Consider the following 17,165-nt stretch of genomic DNA (forward strand, 5'->3'; position numbering starts at 1 on the left):
AAAATTTGGCAGCACCTTCAATGTTTGATGGAGAAAGCGCTATGCCCTATTAATTTTGGTGAGCATCTTTTTAAAAAATTCGGCAGCACCTCCTCTCTTTAACAAAGAAAGCGCTACGCTTATTCAAGGATAGATACACACCGTTATGCATATTTTGCATCTATCATGGTTTATTGAAAACCTAGTTCTTAGTTAAGTCATACGCTAGTAACTTAGATGTTTACGTAAAAATAGTTTTCGGTAAATTGTGAAACCTTACTAATAGGGGTTTCTTCGCCAAACAACATTTTGAATAGGGAATGGTATTTAGAATTGCTTGGGCAATAGAGAGCAGTTCCCATTTGTATGCTTACTTATGCACATCTATATTTTAGAAAAGCGGGAGCCTATGCATATAATAGAGTGTCGATAATGTAAAAAGTATATGTAAGGCTCGACAAGTGAAACCAAACTAAATAACTTGTAGAAAGCAAGAACCTTAACACCATTCAACATGAACGATGATACTAAATGCATAAATAAAGTGCATAAAAAAATTGCGAAAAGCAAGCGCCTTGGCATCATTCGGTGCGACGACAATACGAAATACATAAGCAAAATACATATATATTACAAAAAGCAAGAGCCTTGACACTGTTCGATGCGATGATAATACAAAATGCACAAGTAAAGTTTGTATATATTACGGAAAGCAGAAACCTTGACGCCATATAGCACAACAACAAGATAAAATGCATAAGCAAAGCATCTATCAAGAAAAGCAGAGCTTTGGTACTGTTTGGTGTGCAATCCTACTAAGGATCGATGACAGTATCTCAACGAAGCGTTGAGGCACTCTTAGGTTGTGGTCGACACATCTTTTATGTTAGGTACAATCACAACCAAAAGTGTCTCTTGCAAAACTCAACGGTGTGGCAAAACAATAAGGTTTAGACCACAACTAGATTGAACCTAGTTTAGGTCCAACTAGGTTTGAACCTACCTCAAGTGGGATAGGCTAGGTCAGATGGGTTAGACCTAGTGAAGGAAATGGTAGAGTAGGTCAATCCGTCAGGGCTAAGGGGTTTTGTTCCAACTAGGTTTAGTCTAGGTCAGATGGGTCCAAGATCACCTCAAGTAGGCTCAGTCTAGGTTAAGTGGGCTTGACCTAGGCTAATACCAAAATAAAGAAAGAGAGAGAGAAAAGCTAACCCGGTAGGTCAAGTAGTTTAACCCAAGTGGGCTTAGTCTAAGTTAGGCAGGCTTAAGCTCACCTCAAAGTGGGCTTGGTCTAAGTCAACTAGGCTTAACCTAGGCTAGAACCAAGAGAGAGAAAAGAGAAAGAGAAGAGAGAGAGAGAGGGCTAAAAATTTTTCTAAAAGGAAAGGGTTTCTTCTTATAGAAAAAATGGATCTTGAATCCACATGTGGTTTGGTTCTGATTCAAATAGCCCACCTGATCTAAGATCCAAACTTAATGGCAAAGTAACTATGACATCTATGTCTCTTTGGGGCCCACTTGATATTTTCATGAGATATTTATGTGGGGCTCACAAGATATTTTTTGTGAGATATTTTCGTGGGAGCCCATGTAATTTTGAGGTTTCATTGATATTTTTTGCGAAAAAATACGAGTAGATCATTTTCTTTGTATCGATGAGATGAAGCAGATTAGCTCATTAAAATCTCCTAATTTTCTCTAGGGAGAGAGTTATGACTGCTTGATTGTTTGAGTATATATCCTCGAGAATATATATGTCCTAAGTATAATTGGCTCATTGAAATTTGTTTGTTTCACATTCCAGGTCAATATGATAGTTTTACATAAAATATATACCTTTTAGTTTTATTCAGAATTTTTACTGAAAAATTACAGATCTTATATCCATAATCTAGCAGCAGGAATTTGAAATCTAGAAGCACTCTTATTCTACAAAAATCTATACTTACCTTAGCCTTCTACAACCTAGTTCCTTAACTCTACTTAGGTAGGTTTAGCCTATCCAAACCTATCTAACTTAGCCTATGACCAAAATCCTTTATCTCACCTAGTATTTTTGAGCTCGCACTTAGTTGAAGTGTTGTCCGAGTTCTATCACACTCACAATCGTCATAAGAAAGGGCTACTTAAGCTCGATGTGAGATTTAGTTTTTTTAAACTTTTTTATCATATTTATTTTATTATAAAAGTATATATTTTTCTAATGAATATCATATTTGTCATGTTTTTGTGTTTTTTTGAGTATTGGTGGTGCTATTCACCATTAACCTCACATTTTTTTAAGATTCTCGCATGAGGTATGACTAATTATATGCCTGACATTGAAGATTTTGAGCTTATGGTACGGCTAATCCTTATTCAACAAAGGAGGAAAAATGCACAACTTGAAGAGCAGACCCCACAACTCTCTCATCTTATATTCAAAAATAGTTTTCGATCTAAAATACTTTTTTGGATAAAACCCATCGTTTTAGTTTTTAAAAAAAACTAGGGATCCACAGTGGGTTATTCGGCTGGCGATGACCTAAGGCAACTTTGTTTGAGTGGGCTGCTGCTTCTGTTGTTTGGCAGACCGTGAATGGGGCAGTTGGTTAGGTGTTTTTCATTCCATCAACGAAGACACGAAGATTTATGTTGAAAGCTACAGGAGGGACATTGCATGGATTCTTAGGAATGCACTGGAGGGTCGTGGTGGTTGCTTTTGTATTCCATCGATGTTGTCAGATAGGTTGTATAGATTTAACGCAATCAGTAATGCTTCTAAATCGGCGAATCAGGTGGTATGTTATCTTGCATGATTGTATCTTGTTATTCAGGAAATTCATTGGAAGGACAAACCCCAGCTTGCCTTTCAAAACAAGAAAAAAGCTAAGAACTTTTTAGTTGTTCCATCGCTTTTAAAAGGCAGTCACCTGTCATTTCCAAACCACCACATTAAAAGTTTGTGGGCAATGAATCAAACGAGATAGCTGAATGGTTAAGTTGAACTATCATAATAAAAAAGTCTTGAATTCAAATTTCAAAAATGTTATTTTCAATTTGCCTATCAAAAGGAAAGAAAAAAACTTGCACTTGTATGCATGTGCATGTGCTCCTGCATGCTCTTGCATTCACATAACTTAGTAAAGCTAAAAAATGAGCACCATCTCCAAATTGAGTAAAGATCCAAGATGATTAAATCTTATCATTCCTAAATTCATGAGGATGTGATTCTTCTACCAAAAAGTAGTGAACATTTTGCACTAAGGTTGGTTTCTTCCAATAATTTTTTGTTCTGCCAGACACAACTTCCAATTAAGAGCAGGGATGTAAACAGTTCGGGCTCAGGTTGAATATCTGGTTGAATCTGAACTAAACACAAAATCATATATCAGACTCAGACATGGATTCGGATTTGGATGTAACATTCTCATATCCGAGTTTAAAACAAAATACTTAAAAATCGGACAAGATTCAACCCAATTTTATGTATAGGTCCAATCGATTAAGGTATACACTATAATCAGATCCAGAATCGGTATAAGCTCTATAAGTCAGAGTTTGAATGTGACTCTAAATCCAATAATCTTACATCCACAAGATCCGACTCATTTACATCCCTAATTAAGAGCAGCCTCTTTTTTCTATACAAAAAATACAAAAAGTTAATATTTCATTGGACCTTATTGATGCCATTCATAAATAGACTCAAGTTGGTTCTACATATTCTAGTCCGTTCATACCTGGACCCAGATTTGATAGGGGTATCCGAAAGTTGGACCCGGTTCTACACCCACTGGGGTCCGGTATAGGTCTGACCGTTGACAGGCCGGCATCCCAACAAATGTCAGGTTCTGAATATCTGGAACTTTTTTTTGCGTGCAATTCAAGGTCAAGTGCATCCTGAGTATAAACCTCGCCCTTACTCCCGTGACAAAGAAAGCAGCAAGAGAGAGAGAGAGAGAGAGAGAGAGAGAGAGAGAGTTCTCCTCCTCCTCCACGGCGAACCAGAAACCCTAACCCTAAGAGAAAGAAGAAAGAAAACCCTAAAGAAGCCGTAAAAGCCTTAGCCATGGAGGGGAGCACCGACGGCGGGAAAGCGGAGGCCCTGCAGGAGCTCGTCTCCGGTGCTCTGGCGTCGTCCGTGGCGCGCCTCTCTGGCGCCGCCCGGGCCCTCCCTTCCGAACGCGACTTCCACTTCTATCGCAACTTCAAGGAGTTCAAGCTCCCCATCAAGGAGCTATCCGAGAGGTCGGCCGCCGTCCTCAGGGAGATCGGCGCGTCGCCGCTCCTCTGGGGCAGCCGCCCGGCGGCCGTGGACTTCCCGCCCGACCCTGAGGATGCCTACGACTGGCTCGTCGATGTCCACGACGAGGTCTTCGAGCGGCTCGACGTCTCCCTCGACGAGTACTGGAGGACGAAGAAGAAGATGGACGACAGGGAGAGGGAGGAGTTCGAGGGAGGGTTTCGTACGGTTTATGGAAAGAAGACGAAGAAGAAGGGAGTCGAGAAGGCGGGTCCTCCGGTTTCGGGCGGCCACTCAGAGACGAAGAATGAGAAGACTTCTGCAGGGCGTGCGCGCGTGCCGTTCCATATCGCGAGTATTCCTCGCCCGCAGGACGAATTCAATATATGGGCCGATAATTCGAAGGAGTCGTTCAATCATGTGTGGTTGCAAAAGAGCGAGGATGGGTCGAGATACATACATCCATTGGTATGATACCATCTATTCTTTGTATTTTGTGTCTTTTCTGCACCGAGATTTTGAATGTTTCGCGTTTTTCTTGTTTTTATGATCTTTCTTGCATGTTTGAGGGCCTTTGGACGTACCGTTTTATCCAGAAAATGTATGATAAGTTGGGCAGTTGCTTTGTGCTCAACACTGAACTTTCCCAACTTATTCACCTTGTCTAAATAAGCGGATTTTTCTTATTCAGTACTCATTGTTTCTTTGTGATATATAACTGCAGCAAGATTGGTTCATCCCAGCGGTTTCCTAGTTGTTTGATTTTGTCACCACTTTGTTGGGTTGGGTTCTTTGGTAGTGTGGTAGAAGCGATTGTCTTTCTACATTCGGGGATTGCATTTGGTACGCTAGATTGCGCCATACTCTTTAGCAAAAAGTCAGAGGTTGTGAGGTTTGTTTGATCAATTTCATTCCTTGGACGATTTCATAATGGGTTCGTTTATTAGGAATAGCACTTTGGGTTGAGCAGTCTGACTTTTATCAATCGTTAAATTTCTGTGCGTTGTGAACAGTTCAATTTTAATTCTCTTAAAAACCTGTATTCACCACAATCAGGCGATGCAAAATGCCTTTTCTGCTAAACAAACCACGTAGGTCACGGTTTAGGATGAAAAGTGAAAATGGACGGGAGACTGGGGGTACAGTACTAATAAGTGTAGTCAGTATTTTCCCTTGTATGTTGATATGCCTACTCGAGATGAGGCATGTTGTGTCTTCCACAGACTTGAATTCCTTGAGTATTTAAGCGATTTTGCATTCCGAAACATGTGCAATGTCCATATGCAATTGTGTGTGTGTATGTGCGTGTGGGCGTGCTTATGTGTGTGTCTACGTGCGTGTGGGCGTGCTTATGTGTGTGTCTACGTGCGTGTGGGCGTGCTTATGTGTGTGTGTGCACATGCTAGCTCAGGTACTTGCACGTTTTAAATATTCCAGTATATTAGGCAGCATGCTTGAATATGCATGCATGCACAAAGTGTGAGTATGCGTGCTTGCATGCGTGGTGTATTTTACTTGGTGTTTAAATCTTTTAGTTCACGTCTATTTTTAAATTCAACATTTAACATTTAACAACTAAACTGGTATCATGCTAACAACAACTTTTATTCAAAGAATCAAAATTCAACTATTCAAGTACGAACTGAGAAGCAAGCTGCAACTAAATTCGCATACATTTAACATTTAACAACTAAACTAGTAATAGTCTAACAACAACTTTTATTCAAAGAATCAAAATTCAAGTAAGAACTGAGAAGCAAGCTGCAACTAACAAATTAACAATTGAAGAAACAAGTTATAGCAAGCTAATAACAATTTCAAATAATAGTACTTAACAACTAGCACTTGGCAAACAAAAAAATAGAAAAACATTCATTTATATATTATCAAGTATCAACTAAACAAATAACAAGCTTACCAAAAAGACAAAAAAGTCTACAATTTCAAAAAGGCCATAACAAAAAAGTCATGGTTCATTTGTTTCTTCATTATCATCACCCATAACAATGAATGATAGAAGAATATGATAATCTAATTTCATGTTCGGAGTTTCAAAGTCATGTCTTTTTTATATCAAAATCTTCAACATTAACATTCCAAAACTTGGTGCTCCCTTGCCTTCAAAAGAATTAAGTCATTATGTATTAGATATGCAATAAAAACATAATACTTGATATTGTAAAAGAAGTAAACACAAAAATTTATAATTTGGATACCTATATTCTTCTTTGCTTCGTGAAAGCAATCGGAGGTTAAAATGCACTAACACCAAATCTTTTGCGTGCTTGCTAGTAAGCTTGTTTCTTTTAATGTTGTGAATTTGTGGATATGTGCTTCAATTTCTTTCACAACAAGAAGATGTAGTAGACTGTGATAATAGCTTGAAAGTAATATGCTGAAGTAAAGGTTAGTCATATCCATATATGACCAACCATATAAGAGGATAGTCATCATCTTTATCTATCAATCCCTCCAAACCATCAAATTTTTCCATAGAAACTTTGAAAACTTATTATACACATTCATATTTTGTTTTGTATTTCGAAAAATTCAATTGAAACATAGAACCCTATTTCGTGCCAACTCTAAATCCTTATGTGGTGGCAATTGACCAACACCTTTATAGTGCCGCTTTTTTCTATAGTACTTTGGATTCAATGAATGCGCCATGCACTGCAGAGGGGTGTTGCTCTTGTCCCATCGTGCTATGAATATTTTGTGTACATGATTATAAAAAGCCGAGTCTTCAAGGGCAGAATTTTTCTTTTCATGCTTAAAAATTGCAGTTTCTACTTTTTCAATCATGGTGTCCCACATCTCGTAGATCCTATGCAGCATAGGTACATCTCGATCAACAACCCCCAACATCTCCCAAATTAGCTTTGTGAACTCAAGAAAATAAATGACATTGTCCCACCATATGTCATCAACAATGCATCTCTTGATAGCTTGAGCTTTTGCAACATCATCAGAACGATATAAAACCCAATCATCATTAGTAACCATTTGAAATAGCGTATTCTTAGCTTCTTTAATTCTTTTAAACATAACAATGACAGATGCAAAACGAGTCTTATCAACTTTTAACAACTTTAGATCAGAATGCTTATTATAAATAGCTAGTGCCCTCTGGTGGTTTACAACAAAATTTCTAATGTTCCTAATGTCATTCTCTAGCTCCTGAATCCATGAACATAACTCCTAAGCAATGAGATCTTGCTCCTTGCTTGGTGAATTGCATATACTTTTAAGAGCCAAATTTAAACTATGTGCCACACAAGGAGTCCAAAATATGTTAGGTTATTCAGCCTCCACAGCTTTACCTGCTGCTCTACATATTGGCACATTGTTAGTAATGATTTGAACAACTTTGTCTTCTTTAATTTCTTTGATGCATTCTAAAAAAGTCCTTTCATATACTCTGTATCCTTATACTCTCCAGCTGTGTCTATTGGTTTCAAAAACATTGTCCCCTTTATTGAAGCTTCCATAAAATTTATCAAAGGGCACCTTTGTATACTGGTCCACCCATCAAACACTAGAAACATCACTTTCAGCCCAAGATTTTTTTTTATATTCCAATAATCTATCCACATTTGCTCTCTCATCTTTCAAAGTGATTGTTCTTAACTTCTCAGAACCAGGAGGCACATACCCACTCAAGTTAGAGTTTGCCAAGGATGTAATTAGATCCTTCCAATAAGGATTTCTAGCTACATTGAATGATATGGAACTTGAAAAAAAGAATCTTCTCACTTTCCTATCCATTTCCTCCCTTCCATGTTCATTAAACGAGCTTTCAATTGTTTTCTGGCTAACATCTAATTTCCATCTCTTCGAAATGATATTGGTAGCCTCACCACTATTATGGTTAGATAGTGGTGTGTTAATACAACTTGATGCCACCATAGACTTTCTTTTTTCAGTATTTTCTTGTTCTTTCCTCAACTTCTTAAGTGTGGCATCATCAACATGAGAGCACTGCCTAATACTTTGGTTTTTAATCTTCAAGAGATGAGCTTTTACTCTTGTGTATGAACCATTAAACTCCGCTTTACAAAAATTACACATAAATTGCATATTCCTCCCTCCTCCAGGACATCTACCCAACTTTGTTACACAGGCCCACTCACTGCTACTCGCACTTGCTGCACTTGCAACTTCCTTTCCTTTATCAGCCATCTTATCACACAATCAAAAAATTCAAAGCAAAAATACCACATAAGAATAAAATAAATCAACAAACCATTCTTGACAAAATAAAAAACTAACCTATGTAAAGTGTCAACTGATATAAACTGAAATAATCTAAATATATATGCAATATCTGAAAAATATAAACTGAATATATCTACATAATCTAAACTGAAAATATAAATTAGAAACTGAATATAAACTGAATATATCTACATAATCTAAACTGAAAATATAAATTAGAAACTGAATATAAATGATATTAGAAACTGAATATAAACTATGAAGTTATAAACCAAATATTAACTGAAAATCTAAACTAAATATTATCTAAATTATAATTTGAAAATATATATTGAATCTGAATACAAACTGTGTATAAACTGAAAATTAGAAACTGAATATAAACTATAAAGTTATAAACTGAATACTAACTGAAAATATAAACTAAATATATCTAAATTATAAACTGAAAATATAAATTAGAAACTGAATATAAATGATAATACCCAACTAAATAATGAATCTGAATACAAAGTACAAACTGAATATAAATGATAAAGTTATAATTTAAAAACTGAAAATATAAATTATAAATTGAAAATTTGAATACAAACTGAAAACCTAAACTGAAAATATATACTAAATACAAACAGAATAAACCTAAACTGAAAGTTATAAACTGAAATAAAAATGATAAAACAAAAGATGTTGGTCCTACCTCATCACTGCTTGCCGGAGGTCGCTGAATGTCGCCGAAGGTGAGCTCCTTCGAGTCTTCGAGTTGCAGTCACCGGAGGTGAGCTCCTTCTAGCCTTCGAGTTGTAGTCGCCGAGAGAGAGACAGAGGGGGAGGAGGGAAACAAGAGAGAGAGAAGGAGACAGAGAAGGGGAGGAGGGAAACAAGAGAGAGAGGGAGACAAAGAAGGGGAGGAGGGAAATGAGAGAGAGACAGAGGAGGAGGAAGGAAAGAGAGAAGGGGAGGGAAACAAGATGGAGACAAAGAGAGGAAGCGAGAAGGGGAGGGAGAAGGGGAGTGAGACAGAGGGGTTAGGGTTTGGGTTGAGAGGGAGGGGCTCGAGAGGGTTTTAAGAGTCGGATGGGGCGGGACCAAAATGGCCCTTCCCCTTTGATTGAACTTTTGACCACGTCGTTTTGGGTCTTCCAAAGACCCGAAACAAGGTGTAGTGCAGACCCGACCTGACCCACCGCACTACACCCCGTACCACGCCTGTGTTGACACGGGTACTGCTACTATGTAGCCATGTTGCGGTTACATAGCTTTTCTCCTTCTCTCTTTAGTTTTATTAGTTTTGAGCATTTGCCTTGGAGCTAAAACATTGTGTGCATTCTACTACCATTTTTTATGCAAATCTGAATATTTTATTCAATTTTTTCTCTGACCTTGATGGGCTAATTAATTCACGCTTGCAGGAAAAATACTCTGAACTGGACTTTGTTGATAAAAATGTTCAAGATATCAAGCCAGTACCACCACTTACTTTAGAGGATACACCATTTACACTTGTTGCGGATGTTCATAGTTTGAAAGATTTAGCTGCTAAACTGCACAATGCTTATGAGTTTGCGGTAAGGGCTACCCACATTGTCTCTTAGTAATTTAGGCTTATGATTTTTTTTTCTTCCAGCCACCATGAGTTGAAGCTTATCTTTTGTGTATGTCCATGCTTTTTGTGATGTGCACGGCGGATATTAGTTGTTATTCAGTGAAGCTACTTGAGCTTGGCTCTCCTTTTGCTCATTAACACATATACATGGATGAGTGCATATGAGCGTGCCTGCATTTATTTATTTATTTGGACAGTACAATACAAGATGTACTTCCTCATTTTTCCCCAGCTGAAGCTTGTTCACATCATATTGTATTTACTCCATTTACAGTGGTTTATGCAATTGCTTTTGCCTGAACACTAGTGATGTTATGCATTTTCTATATTAGTCACAATTTCATATAGTTCATCTAGAAGATTACACACTAGATACAATGACTAATTTCTGGTATTCCATTCATGGACATCTTCCTTTGTTTTGGCATTTATTGCATCTCCTTTCTCTATTCTAATTTTTTCTTGTTCAGGTTGACTTGGAACACAATCAGTACCGAACATTTCAAGGGCTTACTTGCTTGATGCAAATTTCTACAAGGTCAGAGGACTTTGTGGTTGATACATTAAAGCTACGGGATCATATTGGTCCTCATCTAAGGGATGCTTTTGCTGATCCTTCCAAGAGAAAGGTGATTTTCTGTTTGTTTTAATGAGTTTTATTTCTCTCAGTTCATTGGACAAAATCATAAAAAATGCCATCTCCATGCATGGTTTGGTTTGGGTCAAACAAGAGGCACTGTGCTACTGCTGGATCTCCTTATTGGCTTGAATTTGATCTTTCTCCAACATTTTGTATACTCCTGTTTTATGTTTGTCAGGTTATGCATGGAGCTGATCGAGATGTTTTGTGGCTTCAAAGGGACTTCAGCATATATCTTTGCAATCTGTTTGACACTCAGCAGGTTTTTAACCTGGAACCATCACATTTTGTTTTTGTTATAGACCTTGTTTTGATGTCATTAGCTTTTCTTGTTTGTTATATTGAAATGTAAAGTTGTAGTTAACCCAGGTACTGGTAGAAACCGTAGAATAGCCCAATGGGAATGAATGTGAAGATGTCCTACTATTTAGTATTATTCTTATCAGGTAGGAACAAACAAGACACTTTCTATGGCCTTCATATTACTTCATGATACTTGTGTCATGCTTAAAATGTTAAACCAAGGTGAAGCCATAAAGGGTTTTCTTTGTTCTTGGTTTTAGGTTGAAGGCATTATTTTAGTTGAGTGGGATCTATATTACCTTGACATTTCTGGAGGGTTGTGTCAGTGTTCGACACTTGGACACCGACATTGACACTCCATGGACACTTGATTTTTCAACATAAAAGTGTCCAAGAAAAAAATGGACACTTGGTGTTTCCAACACTTTTGAGTGTCTTAGACACAAAATGTCTGATGTTGGACACTTTATGTCAATTTGTTTTAATCCTATTTTCTCATTATATATTTATTGGGTCTCTCTCAGTTGATCAAGGAGTCAACTAGTTGGTAAAAAAAGACTCTTGTTACCACAGTCTAGCCTTGCTCAATCCCATTTAAGAACTAACTTTCCATTTTCACAATTTTGATGAATTGTGCAGTGCCACATACAAGGAAACAAGAACCAAGAATGTCTTCTTTTTCTTCCAAAATAATTCTTTTATTTTTTACTTAATTGCTTCTCTCTCTCTCTCTTCACATATATATAGCCATTTCAAAACCTGCGGTGTCCGACATTGACACCCATGTAAGTGTCCAAGTAAGATAGAGTGGATCACCTTACCAAACCAAAGGCATAATGAGTTAAGGTTTTTGATATGGTTGATTCTTCATAAAATCATGTGCAAAATACTGAATATGGAGTGGAAAGTGGAAGAGAAGAATTTAAAGTTATTTGTATTTAGTTTTATAGCAAATGTGCATTCTTTTATATCAGGTTTTGAGGTATTATTTTCCCCATTCATTTGTCACTGCATACCATGTTAATGTTCAATGGAAATTTTGTAAATTTACAATAATTAAAGTCACATTTTCTGAGTTATGAATTTGCGAGATTAGGGAGTCTTTTAAAAAGGTGATTGCAACATTATATTACTTACAACAATATCCATGTCCGTATCAACCAAAGAGACAGCACCACCATGTCACCATGTCATGGGCGATGCATGTTAATAAATAACTTTCACCAGAAGCTGTGGTTATTAGTTGCGGTGCAAGTATGTAGCTGTGCATGTGTGTGCGTATGTACACAAAATCCACATGCACACACAACACATGCATCTGCTCTATAGTTAGCTATATCAAAGCGATTTCCTTCAGTCATTTTTGCATCTAGTTGAGAGCATTATATGGGCAAGAGTTTGCTCCCTTATCTGTGGAATAAGGAACCTTACCAGGACTTCTATCCTAGATAGGATAATCTGCAACTTTGTTTATCAAATACTTACTCTCTTGCATTAATTTTCTTTTCCCTGTTTTTGAATGGCTAGATGTTCTTTTTCTGGAAATTTGAATTGAACTATTTACATTTTCCTGCCAAAAAATCAGGCCCTCACCACATATGTCAAATCATTCTTATGTTAATATTTTGGGTTGTATCAACTATAACTCAATGATTTTCTTTATTTTTTCTTCTTTTTAGTTAACTTTTGTTAGCTTTCAGGTAGAATTTTTCTGTCTTTTCAATCATGTTTTAACTTTCTGCCTTGAATTTCAGTAGTCTGTTACATTGTGAATAATATGCTTTGCTCCTTTTCTTATTCTTCTTTCCTTTTTGTCTTTTTCTCATCCTTTAATTTATTTCTGCTGACATTAATATCTGACCATTAATTGCACACCTTCTGAAATGCTAGCTTTGTGTGACAGCGTCCAATATAATTTTGTCTTTAGGGTCCCTGTTAAGTTGCATCAATATTATTTTCAGTACAACTCAAATGAAATATCAGAAATGCCCTATTCTCTATTAATTTTTTATCCATGTGGAAGTTTTCTTGACTTCTGTGATCATTTCATTTCAATTTATGTACTATCTAAAAAATGAGTACCATTTTGGCTTGAGTTCTTGAGATCAGAATTATTCCTCATATGTTAGCAACAAAATTGATAGCTTTGGTGAGTGGATTATTATGTTTACCTGATGCATAGGCTTCAAGGATTTTGCAACTGGAAAGGAACAGTTTGGAGCATGTGTTGAGTCACTTCTGTGAAGTAATTGCTAACAAAGAGTAACTTCTGCTCCATACCCTCTTGATTTTTTTCATTTTATTCATTTACAAGCCTTGTGTCTTTGATCAACTGCCTGTATTTTTTTTCTCACACAGTATCTTTTGTCCTTTTAATTGGATATGTATGTGAACTCCTTGGAAAAAGCTTTATTTGTTTGATTAATCTAAGCAGTAATTTGTTTTTTTTATCAAATTTTGGTCTATAACGTTGAATCAAAAGTGACGACAGGCTGTTGATTTTAACTGCAATCTGCTGTCACATGGATACTCCATTTTGGCTCCCATTTCATGTCTCCTTATATTAATCATATTTGGAACTTGTTAAAAATGGCTTTATACCTGTGTTCACCCGCTGTATCCATGTGTCAGGCACTATGAAGCAATAAACATGATACATAAAGCTAGTGCATGACTAGGTTGATTAGTTGCTGGCTGGTTTATGGTTGATCAGTTGTGTGTCAATCAGCTGATCTAGGAGGGGGCTTAAGCATGCCTCGGATTACATTACACAAATGCCATAGGCAATGGCTGTGATTACCAAAAAAGAAAAAAAAATAAGAAAAGGTATCAGTATCAAATGAAATCACATTATCCTCTTTGCTAAAGTATACATTGGAATCAGGCTTCCATATGTGGAGACTTTCCCATGTCATAATAGGTTACAAATTCCAAGATTGGTAACATTGTGTATCACTAAGTCAAAGGGCACCTTTTGGATCCATCTCTTATTTTGACTGGTTGAACTTGGAAAATTTGTTGAAGTTCAACTTTATTTCTGGATGAAGCTTAGTTGTCAAAGACGATAGAACCTAGGCGGTGAGCCCCTAAAAAGACTAGGTGAGGGCTAGGCGGACTAGTCGATACCCCAATTAAAAAAAATAAATAAAAACACAAAACATGTAAACAAACTGCTAAAATTAATAATAAACATGTATACAACATAAAATCAATCAATAAGAAGCAATAGAAAAAACATAACATGTGGTCCAACACTGTAAAGCACTTATAATAAATAAGCAATTGAATAAACAAACCATACAACTAACAATGTGACTGAACAATATACAAAAATTACAATCATGTATACGAAAAAATTAACAACAATAGCCGTAGTATAAGCAATAGGCAAATAAGAAGAATTGAGCAATTGAATAAACAAACCATGCAATTGATAACCTTTTAAAAAAAATAAAAATAAATGAACAATTTAATAACCAAACCATACAACTAACAATGTGAATGAACAATGTACAAAAAATGGATTATAACAGATTATATATAAATTGCACATACACAAACAGATTATAACTCTTAAACAGTCTGTCAACCAAAAATATAACTCAGAGCAGAAACAGTCAAATAAATTATACATGAATTACATAAATAGATAGAATGTGCATGTGAAGTGTGAACTATGAAAGATTACACAAATTGCATACACATATTATATACATATTACATATACAGATTACACACACAAAAACAGAGACATAATCTCCCTGGAGAGAGAGAGAGAGAGAGAGAGAGAGAGAGAGAGAGAGAGAGAGAGAGAGAGAGAGAGAGAGAGAGAGAGAGAGTACCTTGCACCGTCGACAAAGGGAGAGTGAAGGGAAAGGGCCTTTTATCACACGCCCTTTCCCTTTTTATAACCCGTGGTCAATGCACTTAAAAAAATACACCTTTTCAGCCTAGGCGATCCACGCCCAGGTGCCGCCTAGGTAATCTAGGCGACACCCATGCGCTAAAATAGGGCCTTACCATCCAAACCCTATCCTCAGTTGGTAGGGCCACACCTAGGCTGACTAGGCTGCCTTTGTGCTGCCTGGGTGCCGCCTTTGACAACTAAGGGATGAAGCAACACTTTGAAATAGCATCTCTTCCATCAATCATATAATTTCTTAGGGTGCTTGTACCGATCCCAACCGACTCTCTTAAAAATAGTGATTTTTTTTAAAAGCATTTGTGAAAAACCTCTCAGGGACCCAGGGTACATCACAAATTTAATATAACTAAACCATAAACCATTCCATACATTGAATCAACCTGAAGTAATAAATCAAACTTTATTAATTAAATAAATAAGTCAAATGTCAAAAATGTAGAAATCAACTCTCAAAGTTCTGTGCCCAACTCAAACACCAAGTCATAAATCTCGTGTATCCTCTAGCTATCCAGTCCTAGATATGTGCTTGCAACGTAGTTTTAGAAAACATGTAATAACCAAAGTCCTCGAACGAATTCCTCTAAAAATTCAACACTAAAGGAAATAACATAAATTAACTCATGCATAAATTTTCAAAGAAAATCACAGGCAATAACCTACTGCAATTATCTTACCATTTCAGCCAAATATCATGCAAAATCAAACATGCAGAGATGCATAAACTAATGCTGAACAGTAAAATATGCATGATTCAATGCACATGCATGGATAACTTATTAAATTATTTATCAAAGTTGCTTTTGCATGCATGTCCCTATTAAATGCCCACAAATTTAATTTTTATTTTTCCTTAAACTCGCAGATACTCAAAACAAACATAATTCTCGAGGTTCAAGTTGGGTTTCCAGTCATAGCTTAATACACAATTTGTATTTTATTTACTGGGTTCCATACTTGTTCCTCGATTGATATTAGGAATCAACACCATCAATCAGAACATTAGAAATCAACATCTAATGCCGGGACATCAGAGAAATCAACATCCACCGATGCCACTTTCTTGGTATACCAATAACTACAATTGAGTCAACATCACCACCCCCAAGCAAAGTGACTGAAAGCTTTCGAAAACAGTGGTTTTGGGGCACAAATGCACATAGAGTTTTAATATCCTTACGGTCTCCCATGACTGCCATCCAAGATTCCCACATTGTGGAAAAGACATCAAGGAAGAGATTAATTACACTGTTTTGATCTTTTTTACCATTTTAAATCAAATTTCAAGTTCTTTACATAAAAACCGTTTTGAAAATCAACATGCAAAAACCATTTCGGGCCCTGACCCTCACAATTTAATAGTGTAATTAAATTTGAAAAGCTAATAATTTTCAGAAATTATTTTGCAATGCATAAACAATTTAATAACATTGGAGCAACACACGCTCCTGGCCTACATAGGCCCGCAATGGTTCACACGTAACCACTAACATATTTCAAAAAGTAATTTATGCAAATTGCAAAATTCTTAGCAAATATAAACACACACAATTTCACAATTTATGTTCACTATTCACATTCAAAACACAAAAAGAATGCACATTAAGCCAATCACATATACATGTACATAGAGAGCTTGCAGACCACACTATACATGATCAAAATTTATGCATATGATTAACTAAACATGCATATGATCACAATCATGCAAAGATCAATTTAGGATCAGATTTATGTACCAAATTAGAAAATACATTTTTCGTTCAGATTCATGTACATGACCAGCTGATTGCAAACATACATACGATCAACTTTATGTACCATGAATCAACTAAGCAGGAATAGGCACAAAATCCCTGATCAGATTCATGTGCATATTCAGTTCCATGAACATGAATTGGCTAAGCGGGAACATACATGTACTGATCAGATTCATGTGCATAATCAGATTTATATTCATGAATCGGCTATGCAGAAAATTGCAGGTGCTGATCAGATTCGTGTACATGATTAGATTCATGTACTCAAATCGATTATGCAGAAAATATATTGTGTTGGTCAGATTCATGTGCATGATCAGATCAACCATACATGAATAATATCAAATTAGAAAATACATTTTTCGTTCAGATTCATGTACATGACCAGCTGATTGCAAACATACATACGATCAACTTTATGTACCATGAATCAACTAAGCAGGAATAGGCACAAAATCCCTGATCAGATTCATGTACATATTCAGTTCCATGAACATGAATTGGCTAAGCGGGAA

The 17,165-nt window shown here is 36.4% G+C and overlaps 1 protein-coding gene across 2 annotated transcripts in view; it reads left to right on the forward strand.

The window, feature by feature from the left end:
• The first annotated feature begins 3,902 nt into the window (after positions 1–3,902).
• The window catches only part of LOC149837399 (protein RRP6-like 2), a 59,941-nt gene continuing 46,678 nt past the window's right edge, over positions 3,903–17,165 (forward strand). For both annotated transcript variants that reach the window (XM_090006017.1, XM_090006018.1), the window contains exons 1-5: positions 3,903–4,672; positions 9,832–9,987; positions 10,496–10,654; positions 10,844–10,927; positions 13,151–13,230. In XM_090006017.1, the coding sequence (XP_089862143.1) occupies positions 4,031–4,672; positions 9,832–9,987; positions 10,496–10,654; positions 10,844–10,927; positions 13,151–13,230 (1,121 nt within the window). In that variant the 5' untranslated portion in view covers positions 3,903–4,030. The remainder of the gene's footprint in view (positions 4,673–9,831; positions 9,988–10,495; positions 10,655–10,843; positions 10,928–13,150; positions 13,231–17,165) is intronic.

This window comes from Nuphar pumila, chromosome 5 (assembly GCF_984573655.1).
Source record: "Nuphar pumila chromosome 5, dmNupPumi1.hap1.1, whole genome shotgun sequence".
Classification (NCBI taxonomy): Eukaryota; Viridiplantae; Streptophyta; class Magnoliopsida; order Nymphaeales; family Nymphaeaceae; genus Nuphar; species Nuphar pumila.